Source organism: Oncorhynchus nerka, linkage group LG17 (assembly GCF_034236695.1).
Source record: "Oncorhynchus nerka isolate Pitt River linkage group LG17, Oner_Uvic_2.0, whole genome shotgun sequence".
NCBI classification, from domain to species: Eukaryota; Metazoa; Chordata; class Actinopteri; order Salmoniformes; family Salmonidae; genus Oncorhynchus; species Oncorhynchus nerka.
The window spans coordinates 23888270-23911725 of NC_088412.1; the positions used below are offsets into that span (position 1 = coordinate 23888270).

At 41.9% G+C, this 23456-nt stretch overlaps 3 protein-coding genes across 6 annotated transcripts in view; 1 reads left to right on the forward strand and 2 right to left on the reverse strand.

Moving 5' to 3' along the window:
* LOC115144924 (chromatin assembly factor 1 subunit A-like) overlaps positions 1-12463 on the reverse strand; it is a 19280-nt gene extending 6817 nt beyond the window's left edge. The window contains 12 exon segments of the mRNA XM_029686071.2: positions 1929-2184; positions 2572-2676; positions 3342-3422; positions 3638-3809; positions 6413-6630; positions 6739-6810; positions 6932-6992; positions 7150-7394; positions 7524-7571; positions 7698-8314; positions 8828-8878; positions 12167-12463. Coding sequence (XP_029541931.2) covers positions 1929-2184; positions 2572-2676; positions 3342-3422; positions 3638-3809; positions 6413-6630; positions 6739-6810; positions 6932-6992; positions 7150-7394; positions 7524-7571; positions 7698-8314; positions 8828-8878; positions 12167-12233 — 1993 coding nt within the window. The 5' untranslated portion in view covers positions 12234-12463.
* A 1196-nt stretch (positions 12464-13659) lies between these two features.
* Positions 13660-17868, forward strand: LOC115144934 (secretory carrier-associated membrane protein 4-like). Of its 3 annotated transcripts, none has more exons than XM_029686090.2 (7): positions 13660-13836; positions 14378-14405; positions 14735-14863; positions 15630-15786; positions 15885-15986; positions 16259-16359; positions 16513-16646. In XM_029686090.2, exons 2-7 carry the CDS (start codon positions 14396-14398, stop codon positions 16548-16550), a joined length of 537 nt encoding a protein of 178 aa, XP_029541950.1. In that variant the 5' UTR covers positions 13660-13836; positions 14378-14395; the 3' UTR covers positions 16551-16646. The 3 variants fall into 3 exon arrangements, with proteins under 3 accessions (XP_029541950.1, XP_029541949.1, XP_029541948.1); XM_029686089.2 differs by having other exon boundaries at positions 13669-13836; positions 15937-15986; positions 16513-17868; XM_029686088.2 differs by having other exon boundaries at positions 13695-13836; positions 16242-16359; positions 16513-17868.
* A 562-nt stretch (positions 17869-18430) lies between these two features.
* si:ch211-129c21.1 (uncharacterized protein LOC563087 homolog) overlaps positions 18431-23456 on the reverse strand; it is a 29509-nt gene continuing 24483 nt past the window's right edge. For both annotated transcript variants that reach the window (XM_029686072.2, XM_029686073.2), the window contains exons 6-15: positions 22983-23082; positions 22509-22619; positions 22076-22227; positions 21714-21886; positions 21273-21429; positions 20913-21135; positions 20382-20494; positions 19824-19996; positions 19690-19742; positions 18431-19580 (exon numbers count right to left, since the gene is read on the reverse strand). In XM_029686072.2, the coding sequence (XP_029541932.2) occupies positions 18841-19580; positions 19690-19742; positions 19824-19996; positions 20382-20494; positions 20913-21135; positions 21273-21429; positions 21714-21886; positions 22076-22227; positions 22509-22619; positions 22983-23082 (1995 nt within the window). In that variant the 3' untranslated portion in view covers positions 18431-18840. The remainder of the gene's footprint in view (positions 19581-19689; positions 19743-19823; positions 19997-20381; positions 20495-20912; positions 21136-21272; positions 21430-21713; positions 21887-22075; positions 22228-22508; positions 22620-22982; positions 23083-23456) is intronic.

A 23456-nucleotide genomic window follows, 5' to 3' on the forward strand; every position in this document is an offset into this window, starting at 1 on the left:
CTAAATATTAGACAAATATATACAGTAATTTAGCAAACCTGTGTAGCTCTCCATGCTCATGTTTTAGGCCCAAGTAATTGCATACAGACAGAGCTCATAATCATTAAGCACATTTTCTGCTACTTCACTCAATCCATTTTTGAAAAATCTCCCTTCGTAACCGTTTACATTTTCCTGATGACAAACAGGTACCGTAATTTCCGGACTATAAGCCGCTACTTTATTCCCACACTTTGAACCTCGCGGTTTATACAATGACGCGGCTAATGTATGGATTTTTCCCGCTTTCACAAGATTCATGCCGCCAAAAAACTGAGCACCGTCACATAATGTGACATAAATCGAGCGCGCTCAAACTTCCCATCATTCTGATTACGGTAGTAATTTTGTCACCCTCATCATGGCAAAGACACGGAGAAATGCATATGATGCAGCTTTCAAGTTGAAGGCGATCGATCTGGCTGTTAGAAAAGGAAATAGAGCTGCTGCATGGGAGCTTGGCCTTAATGAGTCGATTATAAGACTTTGTAAACAGCAGCGTGAGGAACTGACTCAGTGCAAAAAGATAACAAACCTTTCAGAGGGAAGAAAAGCAGATGGCCCAAAGTATTTGCAGCCACTCGACATCAGTGTAAATCGTGCATTTAAGGTGGCGCTCCGTGTTCAGTGGGAGGCTTGGATGACAAGTGGGGAGAAATCCTTCACTAAAACGGGCCGCTTGCGAAGAGCAACTTATGGTCAAGTCTGCCAGTGGGTCCTTACAGCATGGAGCATTGTCAAAAAATCCACTATCATCAACGGGTTTCGAAAGGATGGACTGCTGTGTGTTGAAGGGGGAGCATGAGCTCAGCGGGGTATTTGCCTCCGGATGAAAGTGACGAGAGCTACAATGAAAACGATCCAACATCGGATGAAGCAATTCTGAGGCTATTCAACTCCGACACCGAAGGAGATGACTTCAGTGGTTTCAGTGCACAGGAGGAAGAAGATAGTGACCAATGACTTTACTGGTAGGCTACTGTTTAATTTTTGTTACAAGCCGTGTTTCGTTAAAGCCTATTTATTTTTGTTACAAGCCGTGTTTCGTTTAAAGGCTGTGTAAAGTTCATTTGTTTCAATGTAGGTAGGCACCTGCGGCTTATAGACATGTGCGGCTTATGTACAAAATACATATTTTTTAATAATTCAGTGGGTGCAGTTTATATTCGGGTGCGCTGAATAGTCCAGCAATTACGGTATGTTTTCTTGGCGAAACATAACTCGATTTTTATAAAAACAACCACATTGGCATATGTGGTCTCTCTTTTCTTCAACTCCACACATGAGGCAAATAGTTGGTGTTTGATTTAGCTCGCTCTCGATGCAGCATGAGTGCAGATAAATCGCATGTTGGTCTTGGGTGTTAAGTCCATCTCCACAATCAAAACACAGATTTTTGTGTAAATATAAGTGCATGCTTGCTAAAGTCAGTAAAGGCACAGGTCATTACAGTTTGGCCAATCAGACAATAGTGACACTATTCAAACACATGGCTCAACCAAATTACTCATTTACATTATTCTGTAAGAACTCAGATAAGCATCAAAGACAAACACAGTCACAGGTTTTCCATCCAAACCATGAACTACATTTCATCACGCTTCAGTCAGTCAATGACTCAGATGATCACTACCACTTAACGGTGGCAAGACTAAGGCTGAGGTCGAAAGGGACATGAATATTGGAGAGCCTAGTGTTTAAGGGCATTGGACCAGTAACCTAAAGTTTGCTGGTTCGAATCCCTGTGCCAACTACGCAAAAACAATCTACCGATGTGCCCTTGAGCAAGGCACTTAAACCTAAATGCTCCTGTAAGTCTCTCGAAATGACAACACACACAATGAACTCTGTATATCTGCATGTTCCCCCAGACATAAGAATGTACTCACGCTGCTCATCTTCTTGTAGTTTCTGTTGTAGTTTCTGTGCGTAGTCCTCTGGGGTGGTGGGCTCCGGCTTTGGCAGGGGTTCTACCAGGCACACAGCGAATTGCTGGAATAGCTCCAGAGGAGGACCCTCTCCCTCCCATACACAGCCTCTCACCACCGCCTCCAGCACCTTCACCTTCTTCTTGGCCATCAGCTCGTCCCACTCCCGGGCTTTCAGCTTCTGACGAACCTTCTGCTTCTCTGGGTCGCCACCCTCCTGGAATCACGTCACAGAGATAGGAACAATTAAGGTGAGTGCTCAACATACACTGTTCAACTGACGACCGCAGTCAGCCTGCAGCACCTGACCCAAGGAGTCACTAGAGTGCGATGAACCAAGCCCCACCAAACCCTCCCCTAACGACACTGGGCCAATTGTGCGCAACCCTAAGGGACTTCTGATCACGGCTGGTTGTGACACAGTCCGGGATCGAACCAGAGTCTATAATGACACCTTAGACTGCTGCGCCACTCGGGAGGCCCACTGTATAAAGCACTAAGTAATTACATTATATCCATTATTAGTCATACCAGACCACCGGAAAAGAACAGTAAAGAAAATGAATGAGGCATGCATACGGATTGTAGGGGCAATTTAACCTACCTCTTCCTCCTCCAATGCCCCCTCGCCATCTGATAGGTAACCATGGGGTACAAAGAAACCATCCTCATCGTCATCGTCATTTTCACCTCCCTCATCATTATCCTCCTGCAAAAACAAGAGTCTGTTTAGTCAGGGATAGGCAACATTGATTGGCAACATTGATTGGGGTGGGGGCAGCAGTGGGTCTGCGTACCCACAAACATCCCCCAACCTTGTGAGCAAGATATTTTTTTTTCTAGGTTTATCATCTCCTGAAATTCTACACATTTTGCCATGGGGTGGAAAAAAAGACTGCAATTTTATAACTCATTTCATGCAATTCTACTCATTTTGCAATGGGGCGGACAGACAAATTAGCAGTTTTACAGCCAATTGCCTGCAATTCTACACATTTTGCCAGAGTGGAGGCAATTGTTAGCATTTCTTTTTTTTAACATGATAACTGATGATCAATGGACCCCACCCCGGTTGGTAATTCAACCATACACATTTAGATAGCTAACTTAACAATACATGTAAAAAATTGCTGACATGGGCTAATTAAGTGACTGCGGACTCAAACAAATTTCAAAAGTGCACCATGTGTATTCAAACTCTTAACAGTAAGTTGAGACCGACAGAGTCCGCCCCCTCAAAAAAAAGTTGCCTCCCCCTTTAGATCCACACAACCAGCAGTAACGATTCAGCTACAACAATAAGCAAATATTGATATCAAACAGAACAGCAGAGCATCAAAAGCTGTGACAGAAGAGTATTGAAGAGAGACCTACCCCTTCACTGTGTGACAGGGACTCTCCTGGCTCCTCCTCCTCCCACTCCTCATCACTGTCTACTTCATAATCCAACAGGACCTAGTGAGAACACACAAACTTTAGTCATACATAGAAACCCGTCAAACATGGAAGTCACAGTGCAACTGATATCACCCCCAGAACACATTCTTCACTCATGGCACCACTTGACAAATTGGATATGGCAGGGTTAGTGAGAGCAATATGTCAGAAACTAAGATGTAAAGAAGTGAAAGGCTTCAAGGATCATGGTCAGAGAATGAGGGAAGTCTTACCTTGTCCTGTCTGAGAGGGTAACGTGGGGAGATGTGGGGGCTCTTTTTACTCCACGTGCCCCAGTAGGCAGGCCGGTAGTTCTCACGGAACTGAAGGAGCTTCATGCGGCCGTAGCGCTGCCGGTCAGGCACACCGTCCGGTTTAGGCCCCTTAACTATCACCATACACTCCCTATGCAGAGAACAGAGAGGGGCCAAAGACTATAGAGTGTACATACACTGAACAAAAATATAAAATCGCAACATGCAACGATTTCAAAGACTATACGGAGTAAGTCCATTTAAGGAAATCAGTCAATTGGAAAATTCATTAGGCCATAATCTATGAATGTCACATTACTGACAATACAGATATGAATCTGTTGGTCACATCTTTTAAAAAGGTAGGGGCGTGGATCAGAGAACCTGTCAGCATCTGGTGTAACCATTATTTCCCTCATGCAGCGCAACACATCTCCTTTGCATAAAGTTGATCAGACTGATAGTGGCCTGTGAAATGTTGCCCCATTCCTCTTCAATGGCTGTGCGAAGTTGCTGAATATTGTCGGGAACTGGAACACGCTGTCGTACATGTCGATCCAGAGCATCCCAAACATACTCAATGGGTGACACGTCTGGTGAGTATGCAGGCCATGGAAGAACTGGGCCATTTTCAGCTTCCAGGAATTGTGTACAGATCCTTGCGACATGGGGCCGTGCATTACCATGTTGAAACACGAGGTGATGGCAGCGGATGAATGGCACGACAATGGGCCTCAGGATCTAGTCACGGTATCTGTGCATTCAAATTGCCATCAATAAAATGCAATTGTGTTTGTTGTCCGTAGCTAATGCCTTCCCATACCATATAACCGCATCATGGTGCACTCTGTTCACAACGTTGACATCAGCAAACCCCTCACCCACACGACGCCGTACACGCTGCCTGTCATCTGCCCTGTACGATTGAAACCGGGATTAATCTGTGAAGAGCACACTTCTCCAGTGTCGCAGTGGCCATTGAAGGTGAACATTTGTCCACTGAAGTCGGTTACAACGCTAAACTGCAGTCAGGTCAAGACCCTGGTGCTCGCAGATGAGCATCCCTGAGACAGTTTATGACAGTTTGTGCAGAAATTCCTTGGATGTGCAAATCCACAGTTTCATCAGCTGTCCGGGTGGCTGGTCTGAAGATCCCACAGGTGACTCGCCCAAAACATCGGTGGCATTGTATTGTGTGACAAAACTGCACCCTTTAGAGTAGAGGTCGACGGATTAATTAGGGCCGATTTCAAGTTTTCATAACAATCGGTAATCTGTATTTTTGGACACCGATTTGCAGTTTTTTTTTTTTACACCTTTATTTAACTAGGCAAGTCAGTTAAGAACACATTCTTAGTTTCAATGACGGCCTAGAAACAGTGGGTTAACTGCCTTGTTCAGGGACAGAACGACAGATGTTTACCTTGTCAGCTCAGGGATTTGTTTTTGCAACCTTCCGGTTACTAGTCCAACTCTCTAACCACCTGCCTTACATTGCACTCCACGGGGAGCCTGCGTGGCAGGCTGACTACCTGTTACGTGAGGGCAACAAGAAGCCAAGTTAAGTTGCTAGCTAGCATTAACATAATCACAAGTTAAACTAGTAATATCATCAATCATGTGTACTTATCTAGCGTGTCCTGCGTTGCATATAATCGATGCGGTGCCTGTTAATTTCTCATTGAATCACAGCCTACTTCGACAAACGGGTGATGATTTAACAAGCGCATTTGACCTAACCATAAACATCAATGCCTAGCCAGTCTCCAGATCTCAACCCCATAGAAGATCTTTGGAGGGAGTTAAAAGTCTGCGTTGCCCAGCAACAGCCCCAAAACATCACTGCTCTAGAGGAGATCTGCATGGAGGAATGGGCCAAAATACCAGCAACAGTGTGTGAAAACCTTGTGAAGACTTACAGAAAACATTTGACCTCTGTCATTGCCAACAAAGGGTATATAACAAAGTATTGAGATAAATTAAGTATTTGGTCAATAAAAAAAGTTTTCCACCATAATTTGCAAATAAATTCATTAAAAATTCTACAATGTGATTTTCTGGATTTTCACCCCTCATTTTGTCTGTCATAGTTGAAGTGTACCTATGATGAAAATTACAGGCCTCTCATATTTTTAAGTGGGAGAACTTGCACAATTGGTGGCTGACTAAATACTTTTTTGTCCCACTGTATTTGACGCTAAATTGATTTTATTCATGTATTATATTAAGTTAAAATAAGTGTTCATTCAGTATTGTTGCAATTGTCATTATTACACATACATGTTTTTATTTAATTTATTTTTAAATCGGCATCGGCTTTATTTGGTCCTCCAATAACCGGTATCGGCGTTGAAAAATCATAATCGGTCGACCGCTTATTGTCCCCAGCACAAGGCGCACCTGTGTAATGATCATGCTGTTTAATCAACTTGTTGATATGCCTCACCCTTCATGTGGATGGATTATTTGATCTTGCTCAAACAGGGAGGTAAACACATTTGTGCACAAAATGAGAGAAATAAGGTTTTTGTGCATATATAACATTTCTGGGATATTTTTTTCAGCTCGTGAAACCAACACTTTACATGTTGCCTTTATGTATTTTTTTTTCAATGTAGAAACAGCCTCTTTACTGTAGGAAATCACAGATTCATTGTAGTTTCACAAAATGTCAAGAGTTCAGCAATTCAAAGCACCTATTGTTGCCATCATGGCCACGCAACAATTGTGATTTTTAGGGTGTGATGGTCTCACCTCATAGAGTCTGTGCTTCTGGGCTTGGTTGGGCCTGATCTGCGGGGCTCATTTCTGGTCCAGTCCCTCAGGCCGTGCAGGCTTCCATCAGGTTTAGCCAGGTACCGGTCCAGTTCATCCAGGACTGCCTCCACACACTGGACCCGTGTCAGCGGCGCCAGACCCATGTGCTCCTTTATCTCAAATGGAGCAAACTTTCCACAGGCAGACACAAGGGTCTGAGGTGGGAGGGACAGAAGGAAGGAAAGTTACAGATTAAATTAACATGCCACTATTTTATGATTAAGATTTTGTTTTCTTTTTCAATCCAGTCAGAGTTATCTTACCTTTGTGGCCTGCTGAGGAGTCTTCGGTTTCTGTAGGAATCTTGTTATCTCTGCTTTCTCTGCTTTGAGCCTCTGAATAGAACATTTTCAGATGTATTATCAGGTCGGTTACAATGACATGGCAATTGTCAACCGTCAAATGTCAGACATTACACTCCAGTTTAAAAAATAGAAACATCCCTTATCAACTCACATCCTTCTCTTCTTTCAACCGTTTCTCCTCCTCTTTCTTTCTCTTGCCTTCAAGTTTTGCCCTGGGGAAATTATATCACGTTTAATTCAATTGCAAGGCTTACATTTGCTTTAATAAAAAAAAACTTTCAATCAAATGTTTCCAGTCAAGTCAATATAAAAGTAACAAGACATTTCAGATCTGTAGCTCTATGTGGTTTACGATCAAGCAACACTCACTCTTGCTTTGATTTGCGATGCTCCTCTTTCGCTCTTAATTTCTCTGCTTTTTCCTTTTCCTCTTTTTCTTTTCTCTCTCTTTTTTCACACTCTTCTTTCTCCCTTTTCTCCTTTCTTTCCCTTTCTCTCTCCTCTTTCAGTTTGCGAGCCTCCTCTTTTTTCTTCTCTTTAACCGCTTTAGCCTCCTCCCGCTGCCGCTCTCTCTCTTGGCGCTGGTGTAGCCTTTCCGCTTGCTCCTGCAAACTCTATGAAGAGAGAAAATAAACTCAGCTTCAGATAAGTATTTTGATGTAGATATTTAAATAGTAATTGGGATGCAAAATTATGCCACTTAGCAGTGAAATACAGAAGTAATCTATCACAGCTCATTATACCTTTATAGAGAGTCTTTTCTGCTCTATTTTAGGGGTGGAATGTGGCTCCTGGAAAGAGAGAAGGTAACATAGATTACGTATTAATTTAAAAGCTTTCTGCTGTGTACATTTACACAAAGATCCCTGATGAGACATTGAATGATTATTGAATCTGATTTGCGAGTCGGTACTCACCGTGACAGTACGATTGTTCTCCGTCTTGACAGCCTCTGGGGAGCTCTCGGCCGCTGACAGAGAGCTGGTGGATGAAGGAGACAGCATGGACCCATTCCCATGACTGGACATATCAGGGTTGACAAACTCTTCCTCTATGTCAGATCCCTGTGTTGTATCTAGCTGTGAGATTGATGCAGTGTCCTCCCCTTCCTGCTCCTCCTCCCCATCCCGTTCATCCCCCACCTTGCAGTCTAATTGCCCTGTTTTGGCAGTGTGGTCTGTTTTGGTGGCCGTTACAGCACTCAGGGTTTTGCTTTGGTGGTTGTTTTTTGTGGGAGGACACAAGGCAGAAATGGGTGTTGCAGGTTGCTGTTTTAGAGGGTAAGTTGAATTGAAGTCCTCAGTGAGAACAACTATTATTTTGGCAGGGGAAGTTTGGCTGCTGTGACTCATGAATCCATCCAGGGGTCCGCGGCCGTTAACCAATGCTGGTCCGTGATGCATGGGTAGCGGGGACATTTCAGATTCATTCTCCCCATCTGAGAGCCCAGGCTCTGGGCAGGGAAGGGCACGAGTTCTTTTGGGTTCACTGGTCTCTTTGGGCTCTGGGTTCAGACGCTTAAATGGAAGGCGGGCTGAGGAGAAAATACCATTTATTATCACTGATTTTCAAGTCCAATTTATCTTTAAAAGTATTTGGGAAAACAATGAAAGCAAAGACACTAAATTAAATAATTGTATTAATTGTAATATAATTTACTAAATTAGAATCTCTGAATATATTTGTTTTAATAGTTTGATAGCATTATGTTATTATGTGTCATTCTCCTTTGGCAAAATAAAAGCATCTAATTGTTTATTTTACCAGGTTAGTCTCGTTGAGATTAAAAATCTATTATACAAGAGAGACCTGGCCAAAATAGCAGCACACAACATTTCAGCCACAATTACAACTTAAAACACAAAGTACTACAGTTTAAAAACATACATTTCCAAGACTTGGCATCACCTTTGACCTTAAACATGTTGGCTGGAGTTTTACTGGTATCCATTGCCAGGTAAAGGGAAGTTGTGACATCGGTCGAGCAGAAATCTGGCAAATAGTATATGGAGGTAATATGCATTCAAAACACCTGAGGTTCACTTACCCTGAACAAGCTTCTTATTGGCATTGCTGGGTTTGACTTTGCCATCCATACCTGTAACCAAAACAATGTGAGGGAGATAAGATGACAACAATCCCACAAGCAATCCTTCAGTCCTCAGACTGTTTTTCAATACAGAAATATTTCCAGTTGCGTCACTTTAATTGCTGCACAACTCTGTCACTGGAACAAAGAATTATGTGCAGTACCTTCATATGTTCAAACCACACAAACAGTCACAACACTGTATGACTTAAACACTAACTGCTTTATCCCCCCACTCAATTGTATTCATGCTATAGGCTAGTCCTTAGTTAACTCAAATGCATCCAGGTTATTTAAGGAATGAAATAATAAATACATGTCAGTCAATTAGGAAACGGCTAAGTTAGACTTGGCACTTACTTATCAAGTAAATTGCCTACCACTTCAATTCAAGTATAATGTTAAATCAAATGTGACTCGTTTCAGGAAACTAGGCATATCATCGCAAGTCACGACTTCACAGGAAAGGCATTTGAACATTTATTGATTTTATTATTATCAAAATGTGTTTTTTGGCAGAAATGCCTTCTGGAAGATTTGAACTTTCATGTGCCGTAATAACAAACCTGTATGCCATCTGTAAATGCAAATAAAGTTGTTGAAGTACGGGCCTAGTTGGTTTAGCCACATAAAAAGACAGCAACCTTCTCGCTAGCCATGATCGGCTGAGATAATGAATGGGCCGGACATGCCGAGAGAGTTTAGGATTGGTCTGCCGTGTAGCATCTTCTGTCTATAAAATGAGCTGCTCGTTATGTGTAGATAATCCTTTCTACTGCAGTTTTTTTCTCTCCAAAAGATATAATATTAGCGATGGAGAACAGCAAATGGGCTGCTAATGCTCTCAACAACATTGCTGCCCTGAATTTATCAGGCGCTATCGACAAAGGGCAGAGGGAAAAAGTTGTGATGGGACTACTTTCAGGAGGACGATCGTACCATGCTGACTCTCTGACTGAAAATGAATCAGACGATTAGGAAATCCCTGATTTAGGTAAAAAACATTTTCATCAAAGACATTGTAGTCTTCTGATGACAGTGATGGGGAAGAAAAAGTTGAAAGAGTTTTGAAATCAGTGAAATGTTTGGTAGAATCAGAGAATGATAAAGAGATTAATATAATTCTGGCATTTGTTTGCAAATGCAGAGGGAGTCGTTATTAAGAGAACACAGAAGGCTGTTGTATAAAACACCCGTCTTTGGATTACATCTTCAAACTAAGGGCAACCATGGCATCTGTAACAGAGGGAGAAATATCAGATGATTCTTATGGCATTGCAGTGTGAACCAGAGTGACTTGATAACGGGCCAAGCAAGCGAGCTGTACAAACAAAAACGGAAACGACACAGGACGTCTTACTTAATGAAAGGGGTTGCAGTCTGCCGTGAAGCATTCATCGATGTATACGGGTAAAAGAATAGCTACAGTTTCAGATACTATAAGTTTCAAATTTTGTCAGAAAGTTGTTTTCATTGCAAGTTAAAGCTTACTGTTAGCTGGCTAGCTGAAGTTAGGTGGCTGGCTTGCTAGCTAGCTAACATTAGCGTTAAGTGTATGATCTGTGTAGTAATATTATCTCAGAAAGCAATTTGCCTTGCTAGTTATAGCCTAATGTTAGTGTCATCAGCACTATCTGCAGTGCCTCTATGGACATTCACATGACACTCCTAACACAAACGCCATACATTGCTGCTACTATCCATTTTTTTTATCCTGCTGCTCAGCCACTTTACCCCTGATTGTATACATATAACTACCTCATCTTTCACCAGTATCACTGATAATGTTATTGATCTTTTTGTTCATACGGTATATTATTTTGTTCTTTCTCTACTGGCATTGACCCTTTTTCCCCCTACTTTATATTGACACTCTTTTTTTGATATTGCTACTATGCATGTAACCATTACACTGTGCTGTTTACACCTTCTGTAGAGACCCATCCACTTAACAAGATGTGTTTGGGGATTATAGCACTTCTTTCACATAACCCAAACTAAAGAGCTCTCCAGTAGGTTTACCAAAACATTTAAGTAACATTTTCTCAAAAGGTGGGGTTTATCAACTTTCAAAGCAGAATTACTTTCCCATTGTTTCTCATATGCAGTGTATGATATACAATTGTGTAGCTCTGAGTCTCTACTTCTATCCAATGTAAAAAACACAATTTCATTTTGCTACATAATACCGAATCAAGTCGGTGGATCACAAATAAAAAAACCTAGGAGAGGATGGCACAAGTCATCTGGCTAAGTAAAGCGAGGTGTTTGCTTTTCTCTCCCGCCATTCGGTGAATATAAGCCAAGGTTAAAAGCCCGGCCGTGGCTACACTCACAGCTCTAACGGTGGTGAGAACAGGGTTAGCCTCAAAGTAAATTAAACAAATTCCGTTTGTTAAAGTAACCCAAACAAGCTTATTGTTGGCATTGCTAGGTTTGATTGCCATCCATACCTGTAACCAAAACAAAGTGAGGGAGATAAGATGACAATCCCACAACCATCCCCCCTCATCACTCATAGCTAACGTTAGATGGACTTTGTTTTACAATGCACTTTTACTTTATGAGTAAATGCAGCAGTACAATGCCATTTACCATTAAATGAATCATTGTCAATGGTTCTAGCTGTCGAGCGGGCAGTGTTGTAACTCAATGTCTAATCGAAATGATAGTTTCCGACTAACGTTAACTGTTATCAACAAGCTGGTGAGCAAAACCACAACCCTACACAACCCTAACCCTACACTGTTCAATCATTTCGGTGCACATTAGCTTGCTAGCTAACGTTAGTTAACTGAAGGCCATGGGCAAGCAGCAGGCTACAAGGTTGACACCAATTCTAACTTGCTTAGTTAACTGGCTGATGAATAGTTAACTATAAAGAATAACGTTAACTAACTAAGTTACAGTAAAGTTAGATTCATTTCAGAAAATATTGATCATATAGTTAGCTATACAAGCTAGGTGAACTTCAAGCGTACATAAACCCAAATTTTACACTTCACTACAGACTTGGAAATGTTGTGAGGGGTTGGCTAATAAAAACGTTAATTCGCTAACGTTAGTTATATACTATAACAGTTAACGTTAGTGTACTGTACAGTAACTAACTTAGTAGTTAACCTTACTGTCGTGTTAACTAACGTTAGCTAGTTATAGTAGCTAGCTAACGTATTAAGGCAGAAGTTTGTGTTGACTATGTGGCCATAGGCAAACTGAAAGATAAATAATAATTTAAAAGTATAGAACTAAATTTCAAAAACATTTGAAAGGTTAAAATATAAATATCATCACTACCTCTCCTCCGTGGAGTGGATGCTAAATGCCCGTCCACGGATGGATCTTCCGCCGCCAGCATCACCATCCGAAACTTCCCTCACTTTTGATATCCTTGTGCGGAAAACAGTGGCAATATAACAAAACCATATGATGTCGCAATATTAACAGGTCTTCCAGGGTAACACTGTTATTCTGCAAAATATAATATACAATTGACTGTGTTTTACTATTTTTAAGACTAAGTAGCTACATGTTACTCTTTCCGCATCTCACACACGATCCCTTTGGAACTCTTTGCTGCCTCGCGCATGTCATCAGTCAGATTTGGCGGGAGTATGTCGCTCTCCTCAGAATACTTTGCTGATTGGCCAGAACTCTTCTTCGTCGGTGGGGTTTCACGGAGATTTGGATCCAATATTTCTGGAGCATTGTCGCCACCAACTGTATGGGGGTGACAAAAGGAAACTCCATACGATTAAGTAGAGTTAACTAAAACAAAACAAAAATAACTTCACAAAAACGAACTTCCACTCCTACAAACTTCAAGAACTCCCTCCCACCAATTTGTCGTAAACAACATTAACATGAGTAACAATAGTGGAATCTGTTTGATATTGTTTGGCAGAATAAATCACATTATTTAAAAAGGAGTGTATTATGTAATACTCAAGATCAGGGAGGTAGCTGCCAATTACTTCACACTGGAAGAAGTTAAGCTACACTAAAGCGACCCTTAAGAAACATGAAGTTTACATAACTAAATATGCTTTGAAAAAGTAGTTCACAACATCCAAACTACTTTTTGTGAAAAATGATCACACCTAAATCTGAAATGTCATAGACTACAAATTGCGAAAACAGATCACTCTGGGCTGTGTAATTATCCTATTAAACACTATAACTATGTTTCAAGTGAGAATTAGGCAGATCTGATGCCGAAAAGGACAGGAAATTCTCGCCAACTTAACCATATTTTATATTATTTTAGCTAAATAAGTAGTGTGTAGTTCCAATTGTTAGCTACACCACTATGTAATAACTTTTTTGCTAACTACTGAAAACACTACAAAGATTTGAATTAAGTTCAACTACCAACAAGCTAAAGCAAAATTAAATGAACTTACTAGTTCAACTACATGTATCTTCATTGCTCTTATTGTGGGACTGACTTTGGAAAATCACCACCCCAGTCAGTCAATTGTGTGTATTAGACATTCATATTGCACTCTACAGCCTGACATATGGATTGTGCACCCATGAAATGGAGTATCAGCCTACTCAGTGACAGCCACAGAACATAACTATGTGGAGTTTAAACAAATATTAGGACTTTGACTGTGGGATGTCACCGTTACAGTCAGCATATTGTGTGCATTGAACATAATACTGCACTGTACAGCCTGACAAGATAATTAATTGTCATAAAATAGCTGTTCTCTTGTGCGGGACAAGAATCATCCCTCTCTGTAGCATAGATGGCGCTGGCATTGTAGTCACACGTCTCCTGTCTCTACGCCCTCTATCGTTTACGGGATCTGTAGTTTAACAATCGAAAAATTGTATTCCAATTTGTCTTTCTGCGACCTTTGTACAACTACCACTCCCTCAATGCATTGCTGTGGCTTCCACGGAACTTGAGTCTTAGTTGACGACGCATCCCCAACCGAGCTGGAGTAAACGGTTTTCAGGTAGGTGCTAGAAAAACAAGAAACTACGTTAATATATTTATTTATTTAATATTGAATCTGCTAACAACTATATACCTGTATCAACTCATCAGCTGACCTTTCTGTGACAATTCGCTAACAAACCATTATCAAAGATTTGTATAACTATCTGTCCCATCACTGTAACGTTGCTAGCCGTTAGCTAATAGGTGTAGCTATCTAGCTAACATTACTGTAGTCAGGCATTTTATTTCACGTGGGGTCATTTTTTTTCCGAAAAACATAACTAGCTTTCTTCTGTTTTACAAAGTGGTTAAGGGTAGGCTTATCTTTTAAACGGGGGTTATCATATACAGTCATTGGTTTATCACGAGTTTACTAGAAAATGATCGGTACCTCCTAGCATACCCAGATCTCATTTATTGCATGTCAATTTTGTCATTATCTTGATATAATTTTGTTGTTGATTAGATGTGAATCATACTGCAAGTTCCCAATATTGTTACTTTCTCTTTGAATGTTTGAGATGTAAAGTATGCCAATTATTTGTGTTATGTTGCAGGAAAGGACACAGGATTTCATGATGACAGGTTTGTATCTAAATATTTTGCAATTGATGTCTTTAAGTAAACAATTCAATTATGTTCGTAATGAAACAACATGTACCTGCAACAAGTAATGCATGCGCATGAGATCATAAGTGACACCATTTTTTAAATTAAATTAGCCATGACATACTCTTAGTTCAATTATTGATTGTAGACATAAGGATCAACTAATAACACTGAACACTTTCACTATTGTGCATTACCATTTTGTCATGTTCCTAAGAGTCCTAAAATGTCACCGTGTTCAATTTTTATGTTGTGAAATTTCTGCACTGTTCTCCCACATGTAATAATCTGTTTCCTGTTTTCAGAGCGGGTCAGCAACTTTCCCCCACTGCCTCAGTTCCTGAGAATCAAGCCCTGCTTTTATCAGAATGTGGAGGAGGAGATCCCAGCCCCGCACCGACAGCTGGTACGCCGGGTCTACAACCTCTGGATGTGTGAGTTACACCAAAGACATTTGAGTTACATAGTCCTATTGTGGGAACTGGGCAGTAACTTCATTCCAAGCTGAGAGAATGGCCGGGTTTGAGAGTATCAAACCCGCAATGTACACTACATGGCCTAAAGTATGTGGATACCTGCTCTTCGAACATCTCATTCCAAAATCATGGGCATTAATATGGAGTTGGTCCCCCTTTTGCTGCTATAACAGCCTCCACTCTTCTGGGAAGGCTTTCCACTAGATGTTGGAACATTGCTGCGGAGACTTGCTTCGATTCAGCAACAAGGCAATAGGGAGGTCAGGCACTGATGTTGGAACATTGCTGCGGAGACTTGCTTCGATTCAGCAACAAGGCAATAGGGAGGTCAGGCACTGATGTTGGGCGATTAGGCCTGGCTCGCAGTCGGCTTTCCAATTCATCCCAAAGTTGTTAGATGGGGTTGGGGTTGAGGTCAGGGCCCTGTGCAGGTTTTTCACACCACTCGCATCAAAACACTACTCCAGACAATGCTTGGCATTGCGCATGGTGATCTTAGGCTTGTGTGCGGCTGCTTGGCCATGGAAACCCATTTCATGAAGCTCCCACTAAACAGTTATAGTGCTACATTGTGACTGACTGATCTACAAATAATAATGAGTCGTTATTTATGACGACGGGTGATTTATAGATCTTCAGTCAGTCGGCAGTTGCCAGCATTCAGTTTGATGCTCTCGAGCGAGGCCAATTTTACATTTTTCTTCCTGTCTCTCTCATTCTGTAGTGTATTCAGTCACACTATGTGTGAACGTGGTGTCATGCATAGCTTGGTGGGCAGGAGGGGGAAGTGGAGCCAATTTTGGCCTTTCCCTTCTCTGGCTTCTCCTCTTCAGTCCGTGCAGCTACACCTGCTGGTTTAGACCTCTCTACAAGGCCTTCCGGTAAGGTCCATTCAACAAACATTAATGCGAACATCCATAATTTCGCACTCCAAATACCTTTTCTTAACTGACTCCATATCTCCCTTTCTCTTTCCTAGGGCTGACAGTTCTTTCAACTTCATGGCCTTCTTCTTCATCTTCTTTCTGCAGTGTGTTCTCGCTCTCATTCAGACGGTGGGCCTCTCTGGTTGGGGTGCTTGGTGAGTAGAAATATTTAATCAGTCTGGAAGGCACTGTTTATGACTGGCTGCTATCTGAATGGCTTGTCAATTATTTCACCTCAAGAATATAGAAAAATCTTCACAGCTTAGCAATAAAGATCCTGTAGATTATCAATCACCTTCATTTTACTCACTGCATTGTGTCATGCTATGATTGGTGAAAAACTCAAGTTTGTAATTCATGCCATTAACAAATACTAACCCCACTGCTCCCCCACGGAGGTACCTCTAAAGTGGTTGGATCGCGACAGTGCTGTTTTTCAGAAACAACGTGGGTTCTGCTGTAGTCATGCTATTCTCGGCTCTGCTCTTCACTCTAGTGACTGTGTTAATGGGACTGATTCTCATCAGGGTGAGTCCAACAAACACACCTGAAAAATGCACAAGCACATGGAAACACACACACAAGAAAAATACTCAGCCATTTTGACAATACACTCATTGTAGGCAGATAAAGAGAATAAACTAGCATGACTGGTTGGTTTGTCTGCTCTGTTCCCATCAGGTTCACAGGCTGTACCGTGGTGGAGGGGGCAGCTTTGAGCGTGCACAGGAAGAGTGGACCACTGGACTCTGGAAGAGCGCTCCCGTGAGAGAGGCCGGCTTCAATGCTGTCACTGAAACTGGCCCAAGCCTTCCCCAATACCCTGCTGATGTGCCAAGCTACCCCGACAATGGCCCCTGGTGATACCCTAAGTGGACTCTAGATGGAGACAGAGCACTTTCTCCATGGCAGGCAGGCTGGATGAACACTTGTACTAGTATGGTGTGCTGGACAATCTCACTTTTAACAATATGAAATGCAGAGCTGGAATTTTAAGAGAAATAGCTGATTTTATTCAGCAGTACTTTAAGATTGATAGAGGCTACTATTATACTGTTTATCTTTGAGGGAAAAGCATATCATCCTTATTGTTGAAAAGATTTGATGGATATTCAAAATATGATCCATTCCATTGCACCTGTTTACATTTAGTATGTTCCACAATATGAATCTGATCCTTCAAGTAAAAAGGTATCTTCTAAAATGGTTTATGTACCGTAGCAACAATGAGACTAAGAAAATTGCTACGTCAAAGGCTTGTGCCTTATCTTTAAAATATGAGACAAAATAAGCAAAGTGATTCCAAAGTTGTCTTTGGATTCATTTTGGCAGCCATATTCAGTGAGCAATTCTTGCCAATTCAAGTTATGACTGTACTCCATGAAATCAACTTAGCTTTGATGCTACTGGACATGAATGAAGGATCAGGGTTCTCCTCTTGCAGCTGGAGATATGGGAGTTTATATAGTGCACGGTTTTTATTGATCACTGCACCAAGTGTTTCTGGTTTATACCTTCTTGATCTGCTTTTGCCTTGTTTCTGAAAACGAAACCCGCCTTAATCGTACTTGCATGTAGAAAATGGTTTGCCTGACTGTCGCCTACATGTTTCAGTGTAACTGAGCCAATGAGACATTTGCCACTGTATTGCTTGAAGACTTCTCCAAGGAATACTGTATCCATCTCATTCAACCAGAGCCCTTTTCTCCCCCTCACTCATCCTGTGTGGTGCACTGAGCTATTTTTTTCTTGTTTGCTTTTGGTGGTCAGTGCCCTGTTGTGGCAGCACTCTTAATGCTGCATCACAACTTGTTCCAGACTGGAGCCTTGTTTACAATAGGTCTGGGAGAGCGGCAGCCACTGAGTATACAACTGATATATATTTAATATTCAAGTGTCCCTCTCCAGGGTAAACTGCCATGAGGTTTATGCAGATTTTTTTTGCTTGTCTAATGCTTATCATACTGAGAATATATTCTTAAATGCATCAAATCTGTTGCTGCAGTGACAAACCTAAAAAATATATTTCAGACCTGACTGTGGTGTTATTCAGCTTTTTCATCGACAATTATCATGTTTTAGTGTATCCTTTCCAATAATATACAGTACAAAACTCCATACCCATACATGACAATGGCTGGCTGGGACAACACAGCCCACCATATTTGTCCATCATTGTATAATAGAAAAAAATGTTCCAGTGAAATAAGTGACATTACATCAGTTGCTAGAGTATCCAACACTTAAATAAACCCCTTGATATTATTGTTACATGGAGATGACAGCAGAATTCCCACCGGTCAGATTAACTAAATCATGTGTTGGAATCTAATGAGAAATGAAAACAACTTCAACTTCTTGACTGGTGAAGTAATGACCAAAATGAAAGCTGTGGTTTTGACAATATGAACTGTTAATTGAGTTACGATAATGATAGCTGCCTTTAACTCAAAACATTGATCTCTAAATTACTTATTTTACATGAAATGTGAAGCAACACAGTGTAATGACAAAGTGCTGCTGGTGAAAAAGAAGAGAGAACATGTTGCTATAATTCAGTTGGTTCTGAGAGACATTTTAAACAACACCTAAGTCAAGAGAGTGTTCAATTATTTGTATTTGGTCCATGGCTGTTTTGATCTACTTAAAAGGTTTGGAGTAATCATTACTGGTCCGTAGAATGAAATGCTTAGAATATTTGTAGATCTTAACTATGTACAACACATTAGTATTATGGTCTTATTTACTTTAGATATCACATCCTGGTTATGACGTAATTACATGAATACAAATAAATATTTGCAATATACATGACAATACAAAATAATATTTAACAAAGGGATGTACAATGTATTCGCCTTATGCAATGACTAAACAAAATAAATTCAATCTAGGGAGATGTAGTGGTGGGAAAATGTTAAGGACAATTCCAAAACAAGTTCAGTGTACAGCGCTTGTCATTGCTCTAGTGTCTTAAATCAGTTGCCTGGTGAGAGAGAACACTGATGGTCAGATCTCTGACTCATCATCAATGTACCCCAAACCATCCACAGTGGAAATATTGCTTCCAGGAGAGAAGTGGTGTTCCCCATTCCCTTTGAAGGCTATGATAGCATTTTGATTCTTGTTAGCACTGTGACTGGGTGTAAGTCCCAGCAGCTTGAACTCTGAAGTTATATTGTTTTGAATTTGCATGTAGTCATCCGACGCCCTTTTCACCTGCCCAGCGCTTGAGTTCTCTGAGAATCTGTTTCTAAAGCATCCTTTATACAGACTCCAGGCTACTAGACCAACCAGCATCAGAGCGAGGAGCGCCACCACCACCTGCAGGCCTACCACCCTGCCGTCTTCACACTGTGACTCAGGGGGGGGAAGGGGATCCAAAGCCTTTGGCCTCTCGGTTACCTCCAGGAGCTCTGGTAATGGGGTACTGTGACTATGGGGGGACTCTGTCATCGTCTCACTCTCCTCCTCTAGGTTAGTGTGGGGCAACAGTTGATAGACTGCCATAGTCCTGGTGTACGGTCGGCTGTTCACCTGCTCAACAGACTCACAGGTGTACTGGCCGGTGTTGGCGGCAGAGGCATTGAGGATGAGGATACCCCCATTGTAGATGTAGTACTTGGTATCAGAGAGCAGCAGTTGCCCTGAGAAGAGCCACTGTACCTGTGCCAGGTTGGAGTCAGGCTGGCACGGCAGCTTGATGTTGTTGCCAGGAACTAAGGTGTAGTTCTCTGGCTTCATCGTCTCTGCAATACACACACAAACAAAGTAAGTAGTAACTACAGTTAGACTGTACTCTGTCATTTGTTGATAGTGTGCTGGGCCCTGAACAATTAAATATTGAAATCCTTTTACCTGATTTCGGACATTCTGAGATGTCACCATCTTTTAGACTTTGAATCATGTTCCTGAAAAAGAAAGACTATAAATATGGTATAGTGAAATTCTAAATCACATTACTAGAAAGGTATGTGTGTGTTGGATCGTACGTGGGGACTGAGGCAAAGGTTGAGCTGGCCACAGCAGAGCAGAGGCCAGTGGAGAGGTCCCAGCCACAATAAGGGTCTCTGGCTAAGACACAGTCCAGACAAGACTCGTAACGGCCACATTCACTCAGAGGCATCTGCACAGCTCCATACTCAGAGCCTGCATACAGCTGACCCTGTGGAAACAAGAACACAAACCAATACCACATGAGTGTCAGCAGCTCAATGAGCATACTTCACCCATGGTTAGTAACAGCAATGACCAGGTGCCATTCTCCTTGAATGCTCTATTGTAAGTGCTAAGGAAATAAATAGTAAATGAGTAACCATCTGTCTGCAGAAATGCCAGGAGACAACAAACTGACATTGATCTAGTTAAATCCTTATGTTGACATATGAACGACCATATGGATATCAATAAAAAGTTGGTATGTTTTGTAAAATGGTGCTGCACCTTGATTGGGAGTTTAAACCAGAGGTGCCGATAAGTACTCGGTAACAAATTTGTTTAAAAGAGCTATTTAAAATCAAGTTTTAATTGATTGACTGGGTGATTGTTACCGTGCTGGAGAGACGCAGGGTCCTGATAGCCTCTGGGGTCTGGTACAGTTGTATCTCTTCAATGATGAACATCTCTCCAGCGTAGTTCACTGCCTTCTGCACATAGCCGTTCTCTGTGGGGAGAGAAGGATGCCCATGTCATTATCAGATCTATTAAAGTCAAATGCGCCGAAGACAACAGGTGTAGAACTTACAGTGAAACACTTACTTACAAGCCCTTAACCAACAATGAGGTTTAAGTAAAAAATAAGAAATAAAAGTCACAAATTAAAGAGCAGCAGTAAAACAACAATAGCGAGGCTATATATAGGTAGGTACAGAGTCAATGTGCGGGGGCACCGGTTAGTCGAGGTAATATGAACATGTAGGTAGAGTTAGTGACTATGCATAGATAATAAACAGAATAGCAGCAGGGTTAAAAGGGGGAGGGGGGGGGCAATGCAAATAGTCTGGGTAGCCATTTGATTAGCTGTTCAGGCGGGAGTCAGAAGAACAAGTCTGTTTTGTGGATGTGTGTGTCCTGTTCAGTACCTGTGCCGATGAACATGACTGCGTATCTCTCCCCATCCAGAGCTAGCACACTGTCCACCACCAGGCGTGTGAACAGGTCTCCCCTTTTGACCAGCAGCGGACGGCCGGTCAGCGGGTGCACGGCATCGTCCATGAGGGGCCGGTCCCTGATGAACTGCAGGGTCTTGTCTGGCAGGTCCAGGGAGCGCTCCATCCCAATGGTCCGTGCTGCGTTGTTAATGCACTGAAAAAAATAGATTTATGAGTGGTGATAATACATTTATTACTGAGTTAGTAGCTGAACTGTAAAAAAAGTAGATACTTTCCTTTTGTGGCCCTAAACCATTTAGATCTTCACAATTATATTAAAATGGGACATACAGCTCCAGGTCTTGGGGTGGGCACCTCTCCACTGTACATGACCCACTTCACATGGGAAGTCTCCACAGTCACTGGCGTCTTAAACTTCCCCTTATCAAACACGTCTCCGATGGCCGACACACTGTACGCACACACTGCAGACATGTCGGACGAGCTCCTAGTGCAGACAGTCAGAAAAACATGTTTGATGTTTTCAAACCTGAAGTATATCATGGTTAGGGCCCTATGTTTTTCCTGAACACGTGGGAAATACCCTAGGCCCTAGTTAGAGTTAGCCCGCCTGGGGTTTTTCCTGGTCAGGAAAACCTCCTGGCCCTATGATTATGGTAAACATGTGCTTAAAGCAACCGAGTCAGAATATCACGCAGATTAGAAACAGTCCACTTCCCACTGAAACAATGTTGTCAACTCTAAAACCACTGGATTCTACAGACTACTCACGACTGGGGAGTGAACACTGCGTAGAAAACACTTTTGCGCCAGTCATCGTTTTTGAGCAGGAAGACATCCTGTACAATATATGGCAGGCTGGGCTCTGGCAGAGAGCAGTCCAGGCGAGCCTTCAGGAATGACGTCCACTTCCTCTGGAGCGTCCGCTGCCCACCCATATCCCCCTACACAGTGTGAGAGACAACATTGGTTCTAGTCAAACAAGTGAATACTTCTGGAGAGAGGACACATGCACACATTATACCCTTGCACTGTTTAAACAGGGTACACATACTGTCCTTTATATTTAAAACACCATGTATGAGACAATGAAACTTCTTGCAGCTGAAAGTACATTTGGAACAAGTTGTTACCTTGCAGACACGAGCAACTCTTGACACGGTGAGCTTGTTGTAGAAGTCATACTCCATGGCGTTCTCGCTGAAGAACAGGTAGACCTTATCATCATCCCCCTCTGGGTTGTTATTGCTCTCAGGGACAAGGTCCATGTACACAAAGTTGGGCTCTGAAATCATAAACCATAATGAGCACTTATTACACTACCTGTCAGGACCTGTTTAACAGCAGCAGTTGAAGTTCAGTTTCATAATTCAAAACACGGGGACCTATAGGATCTAGGCTATTACTCAAGGCAAAGCTGTAAAATGCTATGGATACATTTAGCCATTTTAACTTCACATTCAAGTGTTAGTAGATATATATACTATTCACGTGTGCACCATAAGGCATGGTGTATAGTAGTATACAAGTTTATAACACAAGTATGAACAGAGAGGGAGAGGTGACCGTTGAGCCAGGAGCTCTTGAACTCAGTGCGAAGCGCAGAGGAGGAGCTGCGGAGAACCACAGGCTCAGAGCCCAGGAAGTTGATGGAGGTAGCAGAGTAGAGGTCATTCCCTGGCAGACCAGAGACATGACAAGAATCACAACAGAGGAAAATTGATCTTCTAGCAAAGTAAATAATATTGTAAATATTAGTCAAACAAAACTAATTTTGAAAATTACATGTGCAATCTCTTTCATTGTGCCACTGGTAACTCAAGCTCCTAGCAACACATTCAGCCAAAACGCTAAAAATAAATAATAGAACTGTTCAATTCACAAAGACCCAACCCCCTCACTTTACAAACAAGTCCAATGGCAGCACTTATAGCACAACCCCACTTTGCAGTTGATGAACTTTGAACTTCACTGAGTGCACTGTTCTGTCCTTGTGTGAGAGCAGATAACTAGAGACAGACAGACAGTCACAGTACATACCGACCATGATGGAGGAGTATTTCTGGAAGGGATCAAAGGGGCATTTCCCTTTTCCCTCCTCCTGTGCTTCTTCTAGTCTCAGCTGTCCTTCAGAGTATGTCTGTCAGAGTCACAAACAAAGTAACTATTTAGATGTATTCATTCACAGCTGTTTCAGTGAGAGAGACGTAGGAATATACTTTATACTAAACTCCAAAGGGCAAAATGAGTTACACTCAGCCACTAACAGTAGAGATAAAGAGTGCAGGTGTCTGTAGTATGCATACATTTCACACTCACAGTAAATATTCAGTGTGATAACTGTCTGACTACAGCAGTCACATGATAGTTTCAAACAACAGAGCTATTCTTACACCGAGATGTCCTAGCTGTCCTGTTCAGGCCAAGCTATACCTATGCAATAAGGCACAAAGTGTTGTGGTATATGGCACGGCTAAAGGCTGTTCTTACACACAACGCAACGCAGAGTGCCTG

What these genes read in the sequence shown, in the direction of transcription:
- LOC115144934 (XM_029686088.2), top strand. An exon ending in GGTCTACAACCTCTGGATGT is followed by an intron (nt 14,864 to 15,629) that starts GTGAGTTACACC and finishes CTCATTCTGTAG; the next exon opens with TGTATTCAGTCACACTATGT. An exon ending in CTCTCTGGTTGGGGTGCTTG is followed by an intron (nt 15,987 to 16,241) that starts GTGAGTAGAAAT and finishes GTACCTCTAAAG; the next exon opens with TGGTTGGATCGCGACAGTGC.